The sequence below is a fragment of the Marmota monax genome, unplaced genomic scaffold (assembly GCF_021218885.2).
Source record: "Marmota monax isolate L192 unplaced genomic scaffold, Marmota_monax_Labrador192_F-V1.1 WCK01_AAM20220418_F8-fsc00034, whole genome shotgun sequence".
NCBI lineage: Eukaryota > Metazoa > Chordata > Mammalia > Rodentia > Sciuridae > Marmota > Marmota monax.
Genome location: NW_026693934.1, coordinates 8,942,078 through 8,965,416, shown reverse-complemented (window position 1 = coordinate 8,965,416; position 23,339 = coordinate 8,942,078). Strand labels below are relative to the sequence as shown.

At 48.7% G+C, this 23,339-nt stretch overlaps 1 protein-coding gene across 9 annotated transcripts in view; it reads right to left on the bottom strand.

Moving 5' to 3' along the window:
• Nucleotides 1-101: 101 nt before the first annotated feature.
• Arhgef4 (Rho guanine nucleotide exchange factor 4) overlaps nucleotides 102-23,339 on the bottom strand; it is a 167,811-nt gene continuing 144,573 nt past the window's right edge. For 4 of the 9 annotated variants that reach the window (XM_058585397.1, XM_058585396.1, XM_046463798.2 and 1 more), the window contains 10 exons: nucleotides 18,215-18,354; nucleotides 8,537-8,716; nucleotides 7,080-7,256; nucleotides 6,812-6,991; nucleotides 5,669-5,901; nucleotides 5,077-5,206; nucleotides 3,490-3,621; nucleotides 2,585-2,828; nucleotides 1,820-1,897; nucleotides 102-1,299 (listed from right to left, as the gene is read on the bottom strand). In XM_058585397.1, coding sequence (XP_058441380.1) covers nucleotides 1,148-1,299; nucleotides 1,820-1,897; nucleotides 2,585-2,828; nucleotides 3,490-3,621; nucleotides 5,077-5,206; nucleotides 5,669-5,901; nucleotides 6,812-6,991; nucleotides 7,080-7,256; nucleotides 8,537-8,716; nucleotides 18,215-18,354 — 1,646 coding nt within the window. In that variant the 3' untranslated portion in view covers nucleotides 102-1,147. Of the gene's footprint in view, nucleotides 1,300-1,819; nucleotides 1,898-2,584; nucleotides 2,829-3,489; nucleotides 3,622-5,076; nucleotides 5,207-5,668; nucleotides 5,902-6,811; nucleotides 6,992-7,079; nucleotides 7,257-8,536; nucleotides 8,717-10,923; nucleotides 11,050-11,886; nucleotides 12,066-18,214; nucleotides 18,355-23,339 lie in introns of those variants that run through there. The other 5 variants (XM_046463805.2, XM_046463804.2, XM_058585399.1 and 2 more) reach the window with 5 other exon arrangements.

Here is a 23,339-nt window from a genome sequence, read left to right as displayed (position 1 = left end):
CTCATTCTTTGTCTCTGGGGAAAGCCCAGGCACAGAAAGAACAGGTGCACACACACACGAGAAAACGCACACACCAACAGAACGCAATGGCTGGAGCCAGATTACTTTTCACAAGTTTCTTTATGAAATTAAATGTGGCTTCTGGCTTGGAGAAGGTATAGTGCAAGAGTGACTGTCCATGCTGCTGAATCCTGTAGGGTTCCACACTGACATGCCAGGCCTGGCTGTGCTCCTGGCGCCCTTGGGCAGGATGTGGGTGCCCTCGCCACATGTCCATTGCCTGGAGTGGTCGGGTCAGTCTGGATGCTGTTGGCCCCAGAATTCAGTCCTTATGGCTTCTCACGCTCACTAGGGTAAGGCAATCTTTCTGTGTCACAACAATTAACTGTTTTTCTTCATTGTTAGAAAAACAAGAGGACAAAACCCCAACAAAAACAGGAACCAGGTGGTTCTGCAGCAACCCCACAGCTACAGATGGAATGGTCACAAAACCCCGACCAAAGTATGTGGCTGACTATATGGTTTTGTTCTTCCCACTACACAACATCACGAGTGAAGAGGGTGACCAACAATGTCTAGAGGGGCTGGGAGGTAAAAGGGCAGGTCTGGGCCAGATATTTGGGTAGAGAATTTCTGGTTCCTGTACTCCAAGGTTGCAAGTGGCCTGAAGGGACACAGCCCAGCTTTGTAGGTGGCCACTGGCCATAGAGTAGGTCTCTCCTGCCTGGAGGAAACAGGAGTGGGGATGATTAGATTTCCAAAGAAGCGGGTCCAAAGCAGCTAGTGCCTTCTGCACCCCGGCCTGGTAAGTGGTTCTGAGCGGTGGCTTCCCGGCTCCTGGTTAGTGAAGGCCTCACACAGGTCCATAGTGTGGACAGAAGGGGAGAGGGTCAGAGGTCAGGCTGCAGGAGGGGCTTGTATGTGCCAGGGCCCTGCCTCTCCCAGCTGGTCACTTCATTCACCAGCAGCAGGGAAGAAACCAAGCATGGGAGCACAAACCTGGTGTGCCCTGGGGGCACCAACACCTGCACACTTCCAGTTTGCAAGACAGGCAGAGAAGGATGGCCAGATGGAGTGGTCCTCAAGGAGGAAAAGCTGGGGGCTGAGGATGGGCAGGTCCACAAAGTGCTGTCAGGTGGGTACTGGCTCACTTGCGGAAGGGTGCCAGCCGGCTAATGCTGTGCCAGAAGGTGGACGGCTTCCGCCTGGGCTCTGCCAGCACCAAGACCTGCTGTTGGGGCCGACTGGCAGGCAGTAATGGGTGCTTCTGGCGTGTCAGATAACAGGGCCGGCCTACGGCTAGGCAAAGAGAAACAGCAGGGTCATGGGTGCCCCAGCGTCAGGTGGCACAGGGTGGAAGGCAGAGGGGCCCGTTCCAGAACCTCAGTTCTGCCACATAGGATTTGTTTCCCAAGGGGTTGACCACATCCTGGGGCCCAGTCTGCCTGGAGCCTCTTGGCCTGGCCCTGACCTACTGCAGCCTTCAGAGATGATAGATGACCAGGGGCCCTTCTAAGGCATGTGATGTTGGCTCTTTCTATAGCAAGGGGGAAGGTAGCTGTGAGGGTGCCTGTCAGCAGCCTAGGGAAGAAAAGCACTGACATTAACGGTGCCACAATGCTGAGGTCAGAGGGGTCAAGATAAAGAACAATGTACTGACCCAAGCTTCCCCTTATCACCAACCTTTGGGAACATAATACCTACAAAGGGCAGTGGGCACCTCTGGGAACCTGGTATTTAGGTGGCTTTGCTTTTGGGGGTCAGACAAAGATGTAATCAATGACAGAGGTGTCCATAGGTGGGTCTACTGTCCACTTACCTTTGGGCTTCCCTGTGGCTTGCTGCTTGCTGGCATTCAGCATGGCCTGCTTTCTCTGTAGTTCAGTGATGGAGAAGCCTGGGGGGAGGTATACATAAGGACCCATATCCTCCTCCTCCCCTGCCTGGGTGCAGTCTTCCTAGTGTTCTGCTCCCATATGCCTCAGGGTTTGTGCCCTTAATATAGCAAGGGCTGTTCCTTGTCCTGCTCAGTCAGCTGGCCCTGCCAACTATGGCAGAGAATGAAGATCCCCGAGTCCTCCCACTGTGCCCCACATCTCTTGCCTTTACCTGATGTCTGGCCCTCACTTTGCGCAGTGTCTAGGTGGATGCTCTTTCTTCTACCAAGAGCAACCTGGCCACTGAGTGAATAGGAGGGGGAGAAGCTTATTCTCATGGGGCAGGGGAGGATTCTGGAGGCTATTACCCACCTTCCCCTCCATGTTTCCTCAGGGTTCCAGCTGGCTTTAGAGCATGTTCATGGTTACATGTGCAAGTCTGTGCAGTGAAGCAACATCCACTCTACCCCATGCAGGCCAGCAGACCCGTGTTCTGGGGCCGTCTACTGAGAAAGGGCCACTCCTGCCAGTAGAGTGAGGGTGGCCTTGCTTACTACTAGGACCAAGAGATTCCTGGAGCCCTAAAACTCCTGGATGAAATACACTGCCTCACTTTATCAAGGTGATTCTGACTGCCAGGCAGCTAGGCCAGGCAAAAGGGCCAGGTCGGCCCTAGAGGTGGGGCAAGGCCCAGCAGGGTCTCGCACCTGTCTCCTGGTCCAGCCGCACCTGCTCCCTCTCCCTGGCAAAGGCCTTGAGCCAGCGCTGCTTCTGCTCAGGCTTCCTGGCACATAGTAGGTGGCTGACCCCTGAGGCATTGCAGTGCAGCCGGAAGGCGTTCTTGATGCTCACGTGGAGGTCTCTGTCTTTCCCATCCTCCAGGTCCACCACCTCCAGGCCATCCATGTCCAGCCGGCCCTTGTAGTATAGCACGTCCCGGCGAAGCAGGTCCTGCCAGATGCTGCCCTGAGCTTTGGCTGCCCACCTGTTCACCTGCCCATGTCCCTTGTCTGCCCCCAGCCACCTCCCCAGCAGATGGTGAGCACCTAAAGGCAGAGGGGGCCTTTTGTGACCTATGACTGCTGAACCACCAGTGGAGGAGCCTGCCCTTTCAATGCCCAGCTACTAACTGGGCAGGGGGCAGCCCTGTCTTTGAACTGTATAGTCTGGTGGGAAGACAGACAGACATAGAAACTAAGACAGTGGCCTTATAGGGCACAGTACAGTGGACAAGGAGAACTGCATGGATGGGGGCTTCTAGGCCAGCAGTGCAGAGGAGGCCGGGAGGAGGATACCGCAAAGGACCTCTGGGGTCACAAGGAGAAGCAGAGATTTATAGTAGGAGAATAAATAGGTGACTTGAGGATCAGGCAGGGGCCAGGTCAGGAGGAGGGCATTCTTAACAGTACTGGGCCCTGACTGGACTGAGAGCCATCCTGTGGTCTCACCATCTCCCAGCCCTACGGGCCTGACCATTCCTCCCAGGAATGAGGAATGGCCAGTGTAGGATCTGCCAGTCTCCCTTTCTCGGGGTAGTTGCTCCCAGCCCTTGGCTTTAGTCTCTCCACCTGCTCTGTGGGGCCAATCCAGCAGGGCAGAGTGATGCCGGTACCTTCTTACAGTAGATGAGCTGGTGGTCGAAGAGAAAAAACATTCTCTGCTGGCTCTTGGCTTGGGGCTGTGTAACACGAGTCAGCTCCCCCGAGTAGATGAGTTCTGAGCTTCGGACCAAAAGATCTTCCCCCTGGGGGTCCCCAAGGAGAGGCATGAGAAGAGCACACTCAACCTTGGGCTCTATTTCCTGCCTCTGTAGTGGGTGGGTGGGTGTATTCCCACTATAGTTTCCACTGGGCCAGGTCAAGGGAGGCTGGGTGCTCTTGAAGCCTAAGAAGTATTCTGGTCCCAAAGGTGGGGACTATTGAAGGGGAATGAAAAAGGCGGAAGGATCTAACCTGAGCTGGCTATCCTTGCAAAATAGTGGCTTCATGTGGCTCTTCAGCACTGAAAATGTGGCTAATTCATATTGAGATGTCAGTATAAAATACACACTGAGTTTTAAGACTAATATGAAACAATGTACAATATCTCAATGATATTTTGTGTTGATTACAAGTGGAAATGCTCTTTTGGATATACTGAGTTAAACAACATTGAAATCAGTTTCTTCTGTTCTTTTTTAAGATGGCTACTAGAAAGTGTAAAATTACACATGTGGCTCACACTTTTGATTAGATGGTTCTGCCCTAGTGAAAAAATTAGGCTGGCTGGAATTCACCTCTGTAGCTAGTCTTTAGGAGTCTAAAGAAGGTCCTTTTCTCAGCTATGTGTATTTAGTACCTGAAATTCCATCACTGGAACTTTCAACTTTCTACGTCCTGTCCCTTTCCAATTCTATGAGAGTACAAATCCCAGCCAGCTGTTGGCAACCATTCAGTTTGGGATGACTGAACTTGTATGGGTCCTTAGCCAAGGCTGGGCCTCTGAACCACTAGACCACATTGCCCAGCTGCTCCTTAGGGATTTGCATTCAGTAGGTCAAGGGTGGGGCCCAGAAATCTATCTTATAACGTTCTGTGGCTGATTTATATTGATTTTCAGATAATTCCTTTGACAGCTGGCACAGTGCCACTGTGTGGACAGGAGCAGAGCCTCCGGATGAGGTAGAGTGGCTGGTGGTGGAAGGGCAAAACCCTCCACGGCTCTGGGGAGCAGGAATGTTATCAGTTCAGGCCTTCCTGTTCCCTTAGAAGGCAAGGCTGGCAGTTACCTGGGGAATATGCAAGTCATAAAAATGGAACTAGGGAACCCTGATAGGTAGTGATCCATTTCTGGTCACACTTTGGGGCCTAAATCCAACTGTTGGGAGCCCCAAAATTTCAATAAAACTCAGTGATGTAATCTGTCCCCTGAGGAATAGATATAGTTTAGAACAAACATGCTTCTTCTGTTAGGGCTTCTCCTGGCTGGTGGTGGCTCTTGGGAGGATTGTCTTACCTCACAGGAAGGGGGCCACCAGGTGTTAAAGCTTGGCTCCGGGCAGCACCAAAGACCCTGTGTCTGTACAAGAGAACCTGCTTTTCTGCCATGAGTGCTTGCTTTCAAGAGCCTGGCTCTCTGATTCTGCTCCCAGACTTTTCAGGGATTAGCACAATTTTCAAGCAAAGACCCAGCAGTGTTTTCTGGGCCCTGGGGCCCTCACCTCCCAGTCCTCTATGGAGCTCTGCCACTGAGCAATCTTGTCGATGTTTTCAAGTCTCCGTTTCCGCTCGTTGATGAGCTGGGCCACATTCCTCATGGCATGCAGAGCAGCTTCCACATCCTTGAAGTCCCTGTGGCAGAACAGAGATGGAAGGGCACTGCAGGCTGGAGAGCAGAGAGATGTAGGAGTCTCCCACAGCCCCCTGGGTGGAGCTGACTCTTCCTGGGGCTGTTCCTCTTGCCATGTCTGACTGGTCAAATGCACAATCTTTCTCCTCCTGAATATTAAGCTTAATATCCTCTTTTTAAAAAGAATTATTTTTTTAGTTGTAGATGGACACAATATGTGTGGTGCTGAGGATTGAACCCAGTGCCCCCCATAGGCGAGGCAAGTGCTCTACCACTGAGCTACAGCCCCTTAATATCCTCTTGATGATTCTCTTCCCCCCACTGCGGTGGTAGCTCTTTGAGGACATTGCTTGTTTTATTTGGTGTGTTGTCCAGTACCTACAGCAGAACCCAGCACACCCCAAGTGCTTAACAAACTGACTGGTGCATAACCTCAGGCTACCTCCCTGCTTCATGCCTCCTACCTGTGCTGAGGGTGGGTGTACTTGAGCAGCTCAGCCAGCTGCAGTGGATACTTGCAGATCTTCTGCACTGGAGTCAGCAAGAAGCCATCCAGGGAGATGTCGATCATCTTTTGTAGCAGCCGGCAGGCCTCAAAGAAGTACACATATTTGCTGAGTTTGGTGAGCCGGGACAGCTCCACGCAGGCGTTGGGGTGGTTGTTGCAGTACTCGGAGTAGATCTGGAAGTCTGCTTGCTGTAAGGGCACAGCTGGAGATTAGGATGGCTGTCTTCCTGCTCCCCCAGGCAATCAGCCAAAGCCCCAGGTCCCTGAGAGTAAAGAGCCTCTGATTTATTTTAGGAGTCGGGTCTCAGGGGACACCAGGCACTCTCCACTTACTTAACTGGGCACAGGTATGTGGAATCACATCCAAGGATGGGAAGATCCCGAGAGGACTTGCGTGCTCCTGCCTGCTGCCACCCAGCTTTCTCAGCAAAGCCCTCAGTAGAAACTTCAACTTTTTTTTTTTTTTTTAAATGAAATCAGTGGTGCTAATAAGGAAGGGCTATTATTAAGGCCAAAAGATGAGTGGGGCAGAGGCTGGAAGGTAGAGAGACAGACATCCTTTGCTTAACCCTGTGAGTTTGCCCAGGACAGGGATAAAACAAATTTCTGTGCTTTCAGGTGAGGCTGGAATCTTTCCAGACCAAGTCAATGAAACTTTGGGCATCTGGCATCTACACTGGATGTGGGCCACACAAATTCTAGATTACCCACTATCTGAGGAACCCCAGAACTTTCCCTGGGGCACTAAATAGGTGGCTGGACACATCTTTGCCTTCCTGTCTGGCCCAAGCAAATTCTTCCTGACTGATGCCTGAGACTCCCCTTTGATGACAGTGATTTCCCCCCACCCAAAAGCAGAGACCCTTCTAAGACTGTTGTAGAGCAAGAGGAGCAGGTTGGGGCCTGGTGCACAGATGTTTGGAAGCTTCTGGGAGAACAGCAATAGCAGGTTGCCTGGGCTGGAGAAGGGAGCCAGGTGCAAAGAGAGGTGAAAATAAAAGGCCAGGGTGTGTGGGGAGAGGAAGCATCCCTGGCAGAGAGATAGGTGCTAGACAGGCAGGGCTTAGGGATCCAGATGGAGAATCCAGGGCTTGCTCACGTGCTCCAAGAAGCAGGCGCCCAGCTCGCTTAGGTGTGGGCACTCCCTATTGAATTTCTGCTCCAGGGCCTTCACAAATGCCTTCTGGCAGCGGTAGATGTCCTCGATGTTCCCAAAGATGGTGCGCAGCTGCTCCTCACTGAACATGTCTGCACGCTTGCGGCACTGCCTGATGTAGCCCTTGTGGGGGTGGGGACAGGGGTGGTCAGAGCTCTGTCTCCGTCCTTCTTCCCTCCCTGCCTCACTCACAAGCTGGGTCCCTGCTCACCTCACAGATGTCACGCAAGTGCTTGATGTAGTCCCGCTCGGTGCTGAGAATCTCGTTGATGACGTTTGTCCGCATCTGGTCTTTGCTGCTCTGTGCCTCTGTCCCACCATCTTCAGCCTTGCCGTCGCCAGTCTGTGGGGCCTCCTCATCTGTGGGCTCATCCTGGTTCACCCGTAGCTGCAGGCAACCCGAAGTCAGTCAGTGCCCTGTGGTGGCTCTAGGAGTCAGTCTCTGTACACTGCACAGTGGCAGTGGGGAACTGAGACTCAGAGGACCTGCGATGGTCCTGAGCTAGCTCGGAATCTCCTATAACTGCTGTACAAGGCCAGGATGGGGACAGCAGGTCTAACTGCAGCAGATGGGAGATGGGAAGTGAGGCCACCTGGGACCCCAGAGCTGTTTTGGGTTTGGGGTTTTTGTTTGCTTTGTTTTGCACCAAGGGGCACCGATATTATCCCAAGACCACTGGGGCAGCCTTGGCAGACCCTATGTTCCCCCTGAAGCCTCCCACCCCAACTTGGTGCTTAGCACAGTGCTTGAAAATGTGCCAGGGGTTTCTGAACCAGCACTTGCCATACTAGGCCGTGTGGGGGCTGACTACACTGGGTAGGTGGTGTGGTCTTGCTCGTTCAAACCTGTAACTTAAGGAAAGACTTGGGGCTCAGAGTAGACAGTTTACTTGAGAGTCCTGGGCAGGAAGACACACCTGAACACCAGGGCATGAGGTCTCCCTTCTGGCTGCCCTCAGCCTGGCCCTTTGGAGATCGCACCTGGATTTTTCCCTTGGAGACCAGAGGTCACCTTAGGTGGGACCTGTGTCCCCTCCCTGTGACCTCTTAGCGACTTCATGCCTTGGTTTCCTCAGGTCCCTACCTCCCAGAGCTAGATAAGTGTTAAGTGAGATGATCCATGTAAATGTTCTGTAGTGCTTCATAAAGGCCTGGTAAATCAAGTTCTTCCTGGTGATGGGATTCTACCATGCACATTCCCCTTGTGAGTCATATACTATCATCACACTGTTCTCTCTGGCCTGAGGGCTCGGCAGGAAAGCATTAGCAGCAGGGGACAGAGGAGGTAGTGGCTCTGTAGGAGGAGCAGGCTGTGTCACAGCTCTCTGACACCCACCCATCCAGCCCAAGGCACCAGGTACCAACAAACTGGAGAGGGGGACCCCAGAGCTATTTTGAGCTTGGATGATAATGATTTTGGTAATGGGACTTGAACCAGGGGCACTCTACGACTAAGCTACATCCCCAGCCCTTTTTAAAAAGTTTTATTTTGAGACAGAGTCTTGCTAGGTTTCCCAGGCTTATCTCAAACTTGTGATCCTCTTGCCTCAGCCTCCTGAGTAGTTGAGATTATAAGCATGAGCTACCATGTCCAGCTTGGGCTTGGATTTCTGAGCAGAGCCAAGTAGTTCCTCACGAGTCAGGCAGAAGCACAGGCTGGAACCATACCCGCACAAAGCTGGCTGGAAACCACCCCTCGCCGTCGGCAACGCGGCCCCACCACCACTCTCTGTTGGTGGCATCCATCACTTCGATGACGTCCCCAGCTTTGAAGCCCAGTTCCTGGTCGTCCATGGTGACATGGTCCCAGAGTGCTTCAGCACAGACCACACTGCCATCACTGATGAGCTGTGGAGAGAGCCATGGCAGGTGGGTCAGTGGGGCAGAGCTACCCTGGGCCTCATGGGGTTAGGGCCAGGCTCAGCGCTCCTGTTGTCTATCCTCACCCTCAACTGTCCTGGGAAAAAGAGATCCTGACCTCCCAGCCGGCAGCTCTTTGACAGCAGGGTTGTGCCCTGAGCAAGTTGAGGCTATCAGGGCTCAATAGTAGAGCCAAAAGTGAACTTGAACACACCCCTGCTGAGCAGGTGCTGGAGCAGTTGCCTCTCCGCTTCCAACCCACCTTCAACCACAGTTCAGACACCCACATCAGCTGAGCAGCACCTCTCCTCAGAGTCCTACGCATCCACATTTTACTCATTCCAACCGTTTTCCTTTATTTCCTAGCTTTAGAAGTAGGTATGTGGGGGCTGGGGTTGTGGCTCAGTGGTAGAGCGCTCGCCTAGCACATGCCAAGCCCTGGGTTTGATCCTCAGCACCACATAAAAATAAATAAATACAATAAAGGTACTGACAACTAAAAACTAATTAAAAAAAAAAAGTAGGTGTGTGTTGCAGCTGCTATCATAGATGTCTGTGGTGTTCTTGTGTGCTTTGTCACCAAGTCAACCACTTTTACCCGGTTGACAATTCTCTGCGTTGGTTATTCTCTGCTCAATAACCTATGATATTTTTCTCCTAAGTGGTTGTGGACTGATATATCACAACCAGGCAGCCCTTGCCTGTGGATTTGTTTCCCATTGGGCTGATACCTGCTTTTCTGTAATGTGGACCCTGTTTGTACTCCATGAATGATGAATGGCTCCAGTAGTATTAGGGCAGTAGAGGAGGGGGGGGGGGCTGGGAATTGCATAGAACTGAGGACTGCCACTGTACAGCTAAACAATCAAGGAAGAATTGGAGCATCCCCAGATTGGCCTTCTGCACCAAGCACTCCCGCTTAGCTGCTCTCCACCCACGGTGAGCCCTCCCTTGGCTTCCCTAGGCGCATCCAGGGCTGTGTGCATGCTAATCCTCCCATGGTCATGGGAACCAAGAGCAGGGTTACACCTTTCAGCTGGACTGCCGGTACATCCACCCCAGTTCCAGTCACTGTCCAAGAGGCATCTGTGCCTATGTGGGTAGGGTGAGTGGTAGGCTGCCACTGCAGCACAGAAGCCCACTCAGGCTAGGAGCTGCCTTCCAGGGGAGGTCCTGAGCAGGCAAGTTCAGGGAAGGCCCCACCACTGGTTCTTACTCTTTCTTGAAGGTGACACCTGCACACTTGATGACACCTCTCCTCAGAATAATCTGCAAGCCCATGTGCAAATGTACCCTCACAATGCAGTGACCGTTCCCAAGGCCTATGTGGGGACCCCAGGCATACAGCACTGGGTTATTCCTGGGAGCAGCAGTCTTTAGACCTTTACCCTCATGCCCAGCTATAATGACCTGCACCTGGGCCTGGCTGCAACACAGATGGGATGAAACAGGGACTCGGCGCAACCATATGAAAGCCAGCTGGCTGCACGTGTAGAGCCAGTGTACCTTTGACAAGCAGGCTTTTATGCAAGGTCTAGAAGGATGTGGCTCAAGAGAAAGGAGGAAGTGGACACCCCCGGTGATATAGGTGAGTCTTGTGAGAATGCAGGTGAATGGGCCTGACCTGGGGGAGTAACCCAGACACTCAATGCAACCCAATTCCCACTGACTCTTCTACTAGGTGGTTCCTGCTTTGTCTTAATTGGATGAGGTGTCTCCCTCTGTCCCCAGATCCCTTCAAATGAGCCCTGAGCAAAAGCCAGTCTGGTCCTTTCCTCTATTCAGCAGTCCTTGCAGACCGGTGTGGATATTACATGGGCTGTTTCCTTCATAACTCCTGGGGAAGCTATGGAAGGAGTTGGGGATCTAAAGAGGCAAGGCTTCACAGCGAGAACCGGGTGACAGGTACCAACAGGGGCATGTCCCCATGCCTATCCTGCCCAGAAGTGGGGGTAGGGAGGTGTTAGCCACCTTTGTTGCTTCCTTGTCTTAGAACTGTGTACACACGGCACCTGAAAGACACATGGTTGTGAACAAGTTCTCCAACCTCCCCACGCCTCCTGTCAGTGGCCCAAAACCAGAAGTACTCTAATAAGTTATAGTACTGACATTAGCAATTTCTGCGATTTCACCAAGACACAATGTGATTCAAAGAGGTCAGAGACATGTTTCCTAGGACATCAGATGTGCCTCACCTGCAGGCAGAGGATGGTTTCTGGGCACAGACCTTTTCCGGTGCTCTATCCTAGGTGCAGTTGTCCCTGAAGCTAACACTCCAGCCTGGCAGGACCCAGGGGATAGGACTCCAGGCTGGCCCCCACCTGGCAGGAGAATGCAGAGGTAGACTTTGAGGCACAGGGATGTTTATGTGGAGGGGCAAGTTCAAGACTAAGGCAAGCCAGGGCAGGAGCAGGATCCCTTCCTATATTTTTGAGGTTCTGACTGGCCCTGGGATGAGCAATATTGCCAGGCTCTGCCTAATATTGCCCCCCCCCCCCCATGACCATTGTCACCCTTCCCATCCTGCCTCCTGTCTATTTCTCTTGCAAGGTGGTGGTGGCTTTACAATGTATAGTCTGGGAGTGACAGTCTGGACTCCCCTGCACTGGTATTCCTGTTCAATGTCTACCTGAACAGGAATGTCTACATCTCAAGAAGAGTAGCAGGGGCCCTGCCCCTAGGGAGATTGACTGGCACTACTTATTTTAAGGCCTAAAACGGGAACAGCAACTGCAGGTTGCTGAAGTATCCAGGTATCTTTCACAAAGCTCTCAAAGCGCGCGCACACACACACACACACACACACACACACACAGTACATGCCCAGTTCTGCTCATCCAGTGGTCTAATGCACACAGTTTCCTGACAACTATAGCCAGCCCTGCTACAGCTGTGTCCATACCTACCCCCAGTTATTCACAGAGATGCGCCATTTTAGCTCCCCCACGCCGCATCACAGCACAGAGGACAGACTGGACCCCCGCCCCCCATGGATGTGTGCCACCATGCCCCTGTCACCCACATGGTGGCACTACCGGTACCACCCAAAACCAGGCCTTGTTATTGAGCACATGGGTGGCCGAAGGCCTTATCTCCCCAGATCCCGGTGCGGAGGCTAGGGGTGACAGCTGCTGGCATGCAAACCCGGAGCCACTCACCACAGCGCGGTCCCCCACGGCACGGCACGGCACCGGGTGGGCTGCTTGGCTCAGCGGAAGGCCAGCAGGAATATCAGCACAACATTGATGAGGACGAGGAACACCAGCACAGCGGAAACCACCACGCGCTGGGCGCCGGGGGGCAGGTTGCAGCGTAGCAGGGCGCGCAGGGCGCTCCCGGGCGTCGCGGGGCCGCGCCGGGACTGCGGGCCCCTGGCCATTGCGCCCGGCCTCCTCGCTCTGTGCGGCCCGGAGGTCCCGCCGCGCAGGGCCGGAGCAGGCGGCCCGCAGCGCCCGAGGAGGGGGCGGAGCTGCCGGCTCTAGAGGGCCGGGGCTCCTCCCGCGCCGCCGGCGCCTTGCGCGGCGCTTCCCAGGTCCTGGAGTCAGGGCAACCGCACCGAGTGAGCTGGCGAGGATGGCTGGGTGGGAGGACAGCCGAGGGAGACGAAGGACGGGGGACCGGTTAAGGAAAAGCTGCGAGGGGTCTCGGAGCTCCAGCGTGCGCTGCGCTCTGCTCTTGGCGCCTCCTTGTGGTAGCCAGGAGCCCTCAACACCCGCACAGCTGGCCTGGCACAGATGGCTCAGGGATGCTCTGGGACCTCACAGACTTAGGGAGAGGATGTAGAGGCCAAAATGCCGATCACTGTCCCTTCGGGGAGGAATGGATCAGGAGTTCTGTTCACTAATAAGGCTGCCTTCTGGTCCCCACTTTTCAGATGAGTAAATGCGGCTCTGAAAGATCCCGTAATTTGCTTAGTCATAAAATCACCCAGGACTGGGGATAGCGGAGCCAGGATCTGAACCCTGGCCAGGCCGATTCATGCTAAGGGCTTTTTTCCTCATGACCTCAACCACCAGAGAAACATTGCTCCTTTGGGCAAATAATTGGTACCTTCAGCTGATGTGTAAAAAAAAAAAATCCTTTGTCAACTAACCAGGGGTTCCATTTCCTTCACCAAACAGAGCCCATTATCTTAACTGGGAAGGTTTCAAAACTCTCATGCTTGAGTCTTTCCTGTCCACAACAGAGTTCAGTCAAGGTCAATGTCTCTCTCCAGAATAAAACTGTAGTTGAGAGGGTTGAACATACAGGTCTGAGGTGGGCAGATTCCTAGGCACCAAACTCAGTGCTCTGACTCTGGGATAGGAAGAGTCCCTCCCAAGAGCAAGGGGAAGGCACACAGATGAAATGGTGGAGAGGCTGTGTTTTCACATATGGGTGACTGTCTGTGTTCAGGTTTCTATGTGTATGTGGGTCAGTATACATGTACGCCCTTATAGGAGAGTGTGCCTTCATCCTTCTGAAGACTCCAGGGAAGCTCGTGCCCAGTTCTTGGGTGCCAGTTTGCTCCCCCAAGCTTTCAAGGACTTATGGGGAATCAGAGGGCATCAAAAGTCCCCCAGGCACCGCCAAATCCCAGTGCTCCTCTAAAAACTGTGGGACATACCATTTAATGGGTTGTGGTTTGGAATCCTTGACTTAGAGATGTTTCGTTGTGAATCTGTGCACAGTCTATGTATCCTTGGGCTCCTGGGCACAGCAGGGCAGGGAACTTGCAAGCCATTGTGGCCCTGAGCCCTGCAGGGTCTGCAGCTTCCTACTGTACCATGCACAGCAAGGCTTGTTTTAATACGTTAGTCCAGATCCAAATGTGGGCATGGCCTCTGTCCATGCACAGCATGTCAGCCTGGGAACATGGAATGTGGTAGAAGGACCTTTGCTCTAAGCCAGACTGACAGGGCCCACCCCTCTGACTGGGAGCCCCTAGCCTTTTGGTCCTAAAGGGTTCAGTGTGCAGCAGGAACAATAGCAGCAATAGCTTTTTTGGTGTGAATTGTTCTTTCTTTCTTTCTTCTTCTTTTTTTTATGTGTAAATTTCATCTAAAACAAAAAAAAGGCTTGAAGACAGAAGAAAATGTCCCCATCCCCTTGCGGCTGCTGGTCAGGGACTTGAGGTGGCAGGACAGATGTAGAAGTGAAGGGGAGACAGGTATCTGATGCAGGTAAGGGCTTAGCCTTACCTGTGGCTTCATGATGACAGTAGAGGGAAGAATGCTTATTTTGGAGGTGCTGGTCAGTAGGTGGCCTTGTGGCCCTGGACTGACATGGTAGTGTTAGTTCCAAGGGACTTCAAGGTGCTCCTGCCCCTTTTAAGGAACACCTGAGCCAGGTGGTTGTGTGAGGATAAATGTATCTGGGATACCTACAGGCATTGGACACCTCCCTGGGGCTGGAGTGTGTGTGACATACAGATCAGGCCATGGAATGGTCATAGGGAGCTTGGAAATGACAGAGATACTTTGAGCCAGAGGATCAGACTGAGTCCATGGAGGAGTGGCCAAAAGCTGGCCCCAGGTCCTGTAGCATCCCCCATGTGTTCCATGAAGTTCCATAAGACAAGGATAATGAGATACCTTCTATCCTCGAGTGACCCAATGTCCAAGTTACTGGAATGATCTCACTACCTACTGTTGTGCTGGCTTCATGACAATGGGTGTTCCCTTTTATATTTTAAGCCCTGTTTAAATGAAACATATATCTTGCATGTCTGTCTGTCTACCTTATAGTTTGGGCTTAATCTTCGTTCACTGGGATGATTCAGAAGCAGCCTGTTGGTACCCACCCCTACCAGCATCCTGGAGTGAGGAGTAGCTATATGTGCTACATCTCCATGACCCTTGGAGATGTAGCCTAGAGGAAGCTCCAACTGTTCCCAGGCAGTGAGGTGGTTGGTCCAGACCTTCCCCAAAAACTCCAGAGCCACACCTGTCTCCCCCTGATCATAGTATGTACCAGAACCACAAACATCATGGAAGGGCCACAGCTGGGTGGCTTTGGAAAGGGAATGTCTTATGGCAGATGTGATGGCCCAGCCCAGTAGGGTGAAGCAGGAAGGGGAAAATGGACAGGCCTAGTGCTAAGCCACAGACATCTAGGGAAGGCTCTAGAAGGGACAAAGCTGAAAGGAGACAGGAACACTTGTGGGCGCTGAGGACACTCAATTTCTACATTCATTGATTTATCTTGCAGGATCTGGATAGTCATAAAGGGCCAGACACAAATATGAGCAAGGAATACAGAATGAAAACTCTGGGCCTTCTGTGTGTCCTGAGGGCACACACACAGAGAAAGATAAATGCCCTCACACAGCTCTGTTCCTGGACGGCCACCTCTTGGCAGGCAGGATTGTGCCTTCTGTATATCTGCCTCCTAGGGCTGCAGACACTGTTTGGCACACGGTAAGTACTCAGCATACACATGTTACATGCATACCACATGCACAAATATACATCACACCCATAACAGTCCTTAAATACCCAGAATGCAGACTGCCTCTCAGCTCTCCCCTGTCTACCGCTCTCTAGGACAGATGACTTAGGTTTCCCTTTCTTAGGAAATTAAGAATTGCTTTCCTCTTCTAAGGCCAATATGAATAAGAAATTGCCACAATTTGGAACAAGACACCCATGTATTCTTAAAAAATACAAGTAAATAAATATGTAATTTTAGAGCAAACCAAATATTACTGAGTCTGGACTTTTCTCTGACACCAGTTGCCTCAAAAATTTCCAAGTGTGAGACTCATTAACCCCAAGCCAAGCTTTGTTTTGGAGCTTGCAGGGTCAGCAGCAAGTGCCTAAGTGCACCTTACACAACTCCCCTGGCCTCTCATCAGACAATCACTGTTTATATCCTTTCAAAGAGTTTCTGACGAGAGTCTGTTTCATGCCTTCAGAGGACTGTGGCCAACACTACCTGGCCCAGTGAAATCTCCTATATCCCTGCAGTAAGCACAAGCACGACATCCATGTCATGATGACATAGGGCTGATTGGCTGCAGGTTCTCTTGTGCACCAAGGAGATGGCCTCCACAGCCGGCCTGCTTTCCTCTGCTCTCTTTCAGGGCCCTGCACAACCTGCTGGGTCGGTCAGAGGGGTCCCTCAGTCCAGCTGTTGTTTCCTCTGGGTTGTAACATTTCTTCCCCTTCAGGAAATGGCCAGAGTCCAGGAGGACAGTACCCTAGGAAGTACTGGTTATTCTAAACATAATGTATACCCAGGAACCTCCAACACCAAGAAAGACCTTGAGCCAAACAGGAAAACAAATTCGTTAAGCAATGCAACAGCCACTTATAAAATTCCTATCTACACTGCTTGCATTTCCCTCCTTAAGGTGCCTCTCTGCCAAAGACTATATATTCTTTTAGAGCAGTTCCAGCTCTTGGTCTTTCTTGGTCAAAGCATCTTAGAATAAATGATTTGTCAAGGACCGGAGGGCCCCCCAAAAGTACCTCCTCACTAGTAACAAGATGTGACAGTTCAAAATTTTACCACCAAGAATGAGACCCAGACATGGGAACTCAACCAGTGTAATACTGAAGGCCAGTCAAATAACTCCACTTCTTTGGGATCACTTTTTCATCGCTTTTGGTTACCATTTCTTCCTCCTATCCTTTCCCTGGAGACTTGTATTGAGGCCCTGCCATGAGCTAGGTCAAGTTCATTAGATTCATTATTCCAGTTAGTCCTCACGCAGCTCCGTGATCATTCTGTTTTATAGCCAAGTGAACTGATGCTCAGTCCTTTGCACACTCACATGTGACAGGCTCCAACTCAGGGGCTTCCCCTCCTAGGAATGAGCCTGATACTGTGGCAGGCAACTTGCATTTTCAAGGCAAAGCACAACCATCATCTGTGAATTCTGCTTACAATGAAGATGTGACTTCAGAACAGCTTCCACCCAAAATAGCTCATAAGAGGCAATTAAAAGGAATGGTTGGAAGCTGGAGGTATAGCTCGGTGGTAGAGCATATATTTGCATGCCTTAGGCTCTGGCTCCAATCCCCAGCAGCAAGAAAAAATAAAAGAGAGATAGGTTTTATTAGCACGTTTATGTTCTATGCTTCATGGATATTTGATGAACAATTTTAAATCATTTTCCAGAGGGGCTGGAGATGTAGCTCAGTGATAGAGCATTTACCTCACACATTTGGGGCCCTGGGTTCCATTCCCAATACTGCCAAAAGATAAAAAAAAAATCATTATCTAGAGCCAGCCTTCTAAGAAGAGTTTATCACCATTTATTATTTAGTCATGGGGACACTGGGGGCACTGCACTCTGCACTGGTTTCTGAGAAGCCCACCAGACCGTTCATTCAAGAAATGTAAAAGGGCAATTGTAAATGGATCCTTTTCTGAGGAAAAATTGAAGTGCTGCAAGATTCTGGTTCTAATAAAGCAGAAACACAACAGAATCTACAGCCAAGGGAACATGGTGTTGCTAGGGGCATGTGCTTGTGCTGAACGTTTGGTTAACTACCATTATGTTCCACCACCCACTCCACTTTTAGATAAAAGAGGGCAAGAAAACAGGAGCACAAGTGAGAAAAAAGAGGAGAATCAAAGTTTCAAAGTTTCTCTTTGCTAAGAAAGGATGGTTAATGGATGCTGTGGTGCAGCTGGACAGGATGAATCATTTCTAGTCTTGTACAGCATAGCAAGATAATGCTGCTTAACAACAATTAAGAATAGTTCAAAATAGCTACTAGAGAGGATTTTTATTGCTTCCAACACAAAGAAATGATTAATGTTTGAGGTGATGGATATGCCAGTTTTCCTGATCTGATCATTACACATTGTATGCATTTATTGAAATGTCATACTGTGCCCCATGTACAATTATTATGTACACCAAACAAAAATTAAAAATATTTTTAAATGTCTCTTTTTTTTGGAGAATGCAAAAAGAGAACTAGGGATGGGAACCAGTTCTGCTCAGATGAGGTTTCTCACTAATTTCTTCGGCTTAGGTAAGAACAGGGGCACATAGTTGTCATAGCAACAGCAATACTTGGAGCTCTTGGTGTCCACAGGTAAGAAATCAGTTTTCCCTGCCTTGACCCCAGTCTTCCTATGCTAATGGCTTGTTGGAGGGTGGGGGCTGGAGTGACTGGGGGCCCCTGACTGCTTCTGTCAGGCAGTGCTCCACCCACCAGGACATATTTGCAAAAGGCTTCCTTCTCCTAGGAGAGCAGTGTCAGGAGGACGGGAACACTCACATGTGCCTACTCTTCTGATCCTCTGTGGGTCCCAGAAGGGAACAACGGAGCCCTATGTCTGGACATCCTGCTCTAAACACCTCACCCTAGAGTGAGAGCCACAGGCTATAACATGCTGTGTGCACTCAGTGCCACATCATGTGTTTGAATAGGACTGTGCTCATCCAGCCTGTGGGAGTCTGTTGAATTGCCCTGGCAGCCAGGCCCACATCTGCCAAGCTTGGGTCCAGCCCTGTCCCTCCCTCCACCCACACAGTCTTGACCCTACCTCGTTGATGGCCAGCTGCTCGCCGCCCCCTCCAGGGTGGCTGTAGTGGTGGCCAGAGCTGTGCAGGTCTTCATACAGGTCCTCCTCACTCCCCGCCTCCTCAGCGCGGACAGTCGTGTCCAGAACTCCATCCGGCATGGCTGGAAGCAGAGATAGCAGCTGGCAAAGGGGAGTGGGCTTGAAGGGCAGAAGGTGGACATGCAGAAAAGGAGCCAGATGATTTAGGACCAATGGTCCTTTTGTGAGAGGACAGACAAGGTCCAGGAGCTAATTTTTCAAACCATCCTTACTGCAGAACTGTGGACTGGTTGAAGGCACACACTGGCTGGATCACACACCGCTGCCAGTCACCTGCCACTCAACCCACAGCAACCTGGCAGACAGGGAGACATGGGATTTCCCCATGGTCAGTGCTCAAGAGCTCCTCCCGCTGAACTCAATTAAAAACCATTTACCAGTATGTCCACCATAGAAGACCTTTAGGAAAAATGTGTTCAAATGTTGTTATGTTGTACAGTTGGCTCTCTGTATGTGTGGGTTCTTCATCAGAGGATTTAACCAACCTCAGACTGAAAATATATATTTTTAATTGTGTCTACACAGACCATGTCCAGACTTTTTTTTTTTTGTCATTTTCTTCTGAACATAACAGTTTAACAACTATTTACATAATATTTACATTGTATTAGGTATTGTAAGTAGTGGTCATCTAGAAGTGATTACGTAGGCATGCTAGAAGTGTAGGTCCAGCTCACCATGCACCAGGTCCTGGGACCAATCCTCATCACCCAAAACAAACAAAAAGTATACAGCAAGCTCTGTGTAAGTTCTATGCAAATACTGCACCATTTATACAAAGAACTTGGGAGCATCAGTGGATTCTGGTATCCATAGGGTGTCCTGGAACCAGTCCCCTGTGGATATAGAGGAATACCTATCTATATGTTTATGTGTCTAGTCAAAGAAAATATACAGCAAACACATGCAAATATAGTTTGAAATTTAAAAGGGTGCATCTATTGATATGCTTAACACTGTAATTCTAGAATTTATCTCCTGTTTGCATCACTCCAATCCCATTTTCTGTCTCTTTTAGAGATATCCAATAGTTTGAAATTTTTTTTTTTCAGACTATTCCCATTGAAGGTGGTGCACACATGTAGTCCCAATGACTGGGGAGGCTGAGGAGGGAGGAACTCAAATTCAAGGCCAATCTCTGAAACTTGGAGAGAACTTATATCAAAAATTAAAAAAAAAAAATCACTCCTACACCTTTGTGTTAGCATGTTTTTGTTGAGTTTTGCCTGTTTTTTTTTTTTTTTAACCAACCTCAGACTGAAAATATATATTTTTAATTGTGTCTATACAGACCATGTCCAGACTTTTTTTTGGTCATTTTCCCCTGAACATAACAGTATAACAACTATTTACATAATATTTACATTGTATTAGGTATTGTAAGTAGTGGTCATCTAGAAGTGAATTTGCCTGGTTTTGACTTTATATAAATGGAACTATCCATCAGCTATTCCCTGGCTGGCTCTTCTCACTCCTCTGCCTGTGTAGCTGTGATGGATTCACATTTACTGAGGCACAGGCTTGGGTTTTATGAATATTTCATGTATTGTGTATCCGCTGTACTGCTGGGGAAAGATGGGTTGTTTCCTGTGTTGTTGCTGATGTGGATGATGCTGCTGTTAGACACATTTACACACCTCCTGGGCACATGACCAGGACTTTTTCTAGGACAGTGTTTCTCAACCTTGTTTTCATTATTGCCCCCTAATGAGCCTTTAACACAGTTTTCTTAATCCCATCCTGCCTCCCATGAAATATCAATACCATAGGTATACTGTGTATTGCTCACATTATGTGGCTCTTTTGAGGGCCACGGGCCATTGTAAATAGCTGTTTTTTGCTCACTTTTGGAGAAATCAGCCCACCTAGTGTGAATACATGCTCTACGGTAAAGACACCTAGGTGTGGCTTCTCTGGGTCCTGGGTAACTTAAGCAATTTCCTGAAGCTATTGTACCAACTTAGACTCTCAGCAGTGGAATATTAATATTCAGATTGCTCTACATCCTGGCCAACTCTTGGGATGGGCAATATCAAGCAGCTTTTGAGAGACTAATGGGTATGAAGTGATATCTTACTGTGGTTTTAATTTACATTTCTGATCACTAATGAGTTGAGCATTTTATCTATACTTTATGTCATTTGTTTCCTTTAATGTTTAAACACCTATGAATTTTACTCATTTTTCATTGCACTATCTTTAATATATATACATATGTATATGTATATGTATATGTGTATATCTATATCTATCTATATCTCCATCTATATCCTCCCATTTTGGATGGGATGCAAAAACAAATGGATTTTGTGTCACAACCATTCTCCCCTGATTTGTGGCTTATCTTTTTTTTTTTCCCTTAATTTCCTTAAATTAATACTGGGAATTGAACCAGGGGTGCTTTACCATTGAGCTACATTGCAGCTCTTTTTAAGACAGGGTCTTGCTAAGTTGCTGAGGCTGGTCTTGAACTTGTGATTCTCCTGCCTCAGCCTCCAGAGTCACTGGGATTACAGGCATGCAATACTGAGCCCAACTGTGGCTTGTCTTCGTCAGTCTCCTTTTTTTTTTTTTTTTTAACTTTTGATGAGCTGAAATGCTGAAATTTTGATATAGACAAACCTGTCAGTCATGTCCTATGTGATTTGTATTTTTTGTATGTTTAGGAAATTTTTCCCTATCTCAAAGTCATACAGATGTTATCTTTCCATGTTTTGTAGGTTTTTTTTTTTTTTTTTACATGTAAGTTTTAAGTCTACCTGCAAATGATTTCTATATATGGTCTGAGGTAGGAATCCGATTTCATTTTTTTTCTGTAAGAATAATTAATAGTCTCTGCACCATTTGCCAAATAGGTGAACCTTTCCAACGAATCTATTTCTGTTCTTGTTTTAAATCATGTTTCATGTGGATGGGTCTGTATCTGGGCTCTGTTCTTGTGGTAGGCAGAATAATGCTCTCTACAATATGAAAAATATCTTATTCGGAGCCTGTGACTATGTTATGTTACGTGACAACAAGGAATTAAGGTTTCAGATGGAATTACGGCACTATCAGCTGACCTTGAAATAGGGAGATTATCCTGGATTATTTACATGGGCCCAACAAAGGTGACAGTATTAAGACTGTCTTCTGACATATTTGCTCCCTTGTGCAAGCCTTATCTGATCCCTTCCTCCAGGAACTAATGCTGCCTCTAATTTACTTTTTTCTGCATTGTGTTAGCTTCTCTCCCCACCTAGATTGTGAATTATTTGAAGGCAGTAGCCATGCCCTTTTCCCTGATGTTGATATTCAGTCAATGTTAGATAAATAAAAAAGTGAACAGATGGAAGGATGGTGGCTAGATAGAGACTAAATATAGGAATCATAGGAATTAAAAAATGGAGAGACGAGACTGGACATGATGGCATTTGCCTATTATCCCAGTGACTGGGAAAGCTGAGGCAGGAGGATTGTAAATTCCAGGCCAACATGGGCAACTTAATGAGGCCCTAAGCAACTTAACAAGACTCAAAATAAAAAAATGAAATGAGCTACTGGCTGTAGCTCAGTGGTAAAGCATCCCTGTCTCAAAATAAAAGGGGAATGTAGGTCCATAGTACAGTGTCCCTGAGCTCAATCCCCAGTCCCCTTAGGAAAGATGGATGTGTGGATGCAAGAACAAATGGAAAGCTAGAGCACGAGTGGCCTGGCAGAGCTAATGCCAAGAACACTGAAGCTTCATGCATGTAGCTGCATATGGACAAAAGTATGGTGAAAGGGTACCCGGGAAGCCCTCTTTCTCTAGCCTGGCAGCTGTGGCTGAGCTCAGTTTGCAAGAAGAAGTCAAGGACCTTGCTCCTGACCTTGTACACAGTCAAAAGTACCAAGTCCACCCCCATAATTTTTATTTCATTTATGTTTTAAAGTTGTTTCGTTATGGAATGCTTCTACTATATACAAAGGGAGAAAAACAGTACAAGGAATCTTGTATAACCAGTGTCCAATTTCAACAATTCTCAACATGAATTTTGTTTCATCATCTAATTGTCCTCCCCACTGGATGATTTTTCCCCCCACTGGATGATTTTTTAAAGCACATTCAAGACATGGCATGATTCCATCTGTAAACACTAAAGTATATGTTTCTAAGAGAGAAATATTCTATCTCTGTTTTTTTTTTTAAAAAAAAACGTAATCTCAGACACATCTAAAACAGCAATCTATCAAAGATTGTCAAAGTGCCATGTAATCTCTTCTAGGGTGTTTAAAAACTTTACTTGAAATAAAGATTTTGGGTTATAAGGTAGTACAACTAGTACAGAGAGATTCTATGTATCCTTTACTCAGTTTCCCCCAATGGATATTGCATGTAAGTCAAGTACAATATCACAGCCAAGAAAAGGACTCTGGGGAAATGTGTGTGTAAAGTCCTATGTCATTTTATCAACTATCTGGATGTGTGTATCCATCACAGCAACCTATATATACATTTTTTATTTTTTGGTACCAGGGATTGAACTCACAGACACTCGACCACTGAGACACCTCCCAGCCCTATTTTGTATTTTATTTAGAGACAGGGTCTCACTCAGTTGCTAAGCACCTCACCATTGCTGAGGCTGGCTTTGAACTCGAGATCCTCCTGCCTCAGCCTCCTGAGCTGTTGGGATTACAGGTATGCGCCACGACACTTGCCTGTATGTAAGCTTTTGAGGTTGGCCTTTATCACTCAGTCACTTCCCTTGATATCCATTCAACTTGTTGTATTATAGTTTCATTTATTGCTGATTAGTGTTTCATGATATATCACAGTTTAACCATTCACCTGTTTAAGGATAGATTGGTCGGTCATTTCTAATTATTGGCTATTATGAATATAGCTGCTATGCATATTCATGTGCAGGGTTTTGTGTGAACATAAGTTTTCATTTATCTGTGATAAATGCCCAGGAGTGAATTGCTGGGTCCTATGGTAGTGAATACTTAGCTTTTAAGAAGTAAAATCACTTTTCCAGACTGTACCGTTTTACATTCTAACCAGCAATGTATGAGAGACAGTTTC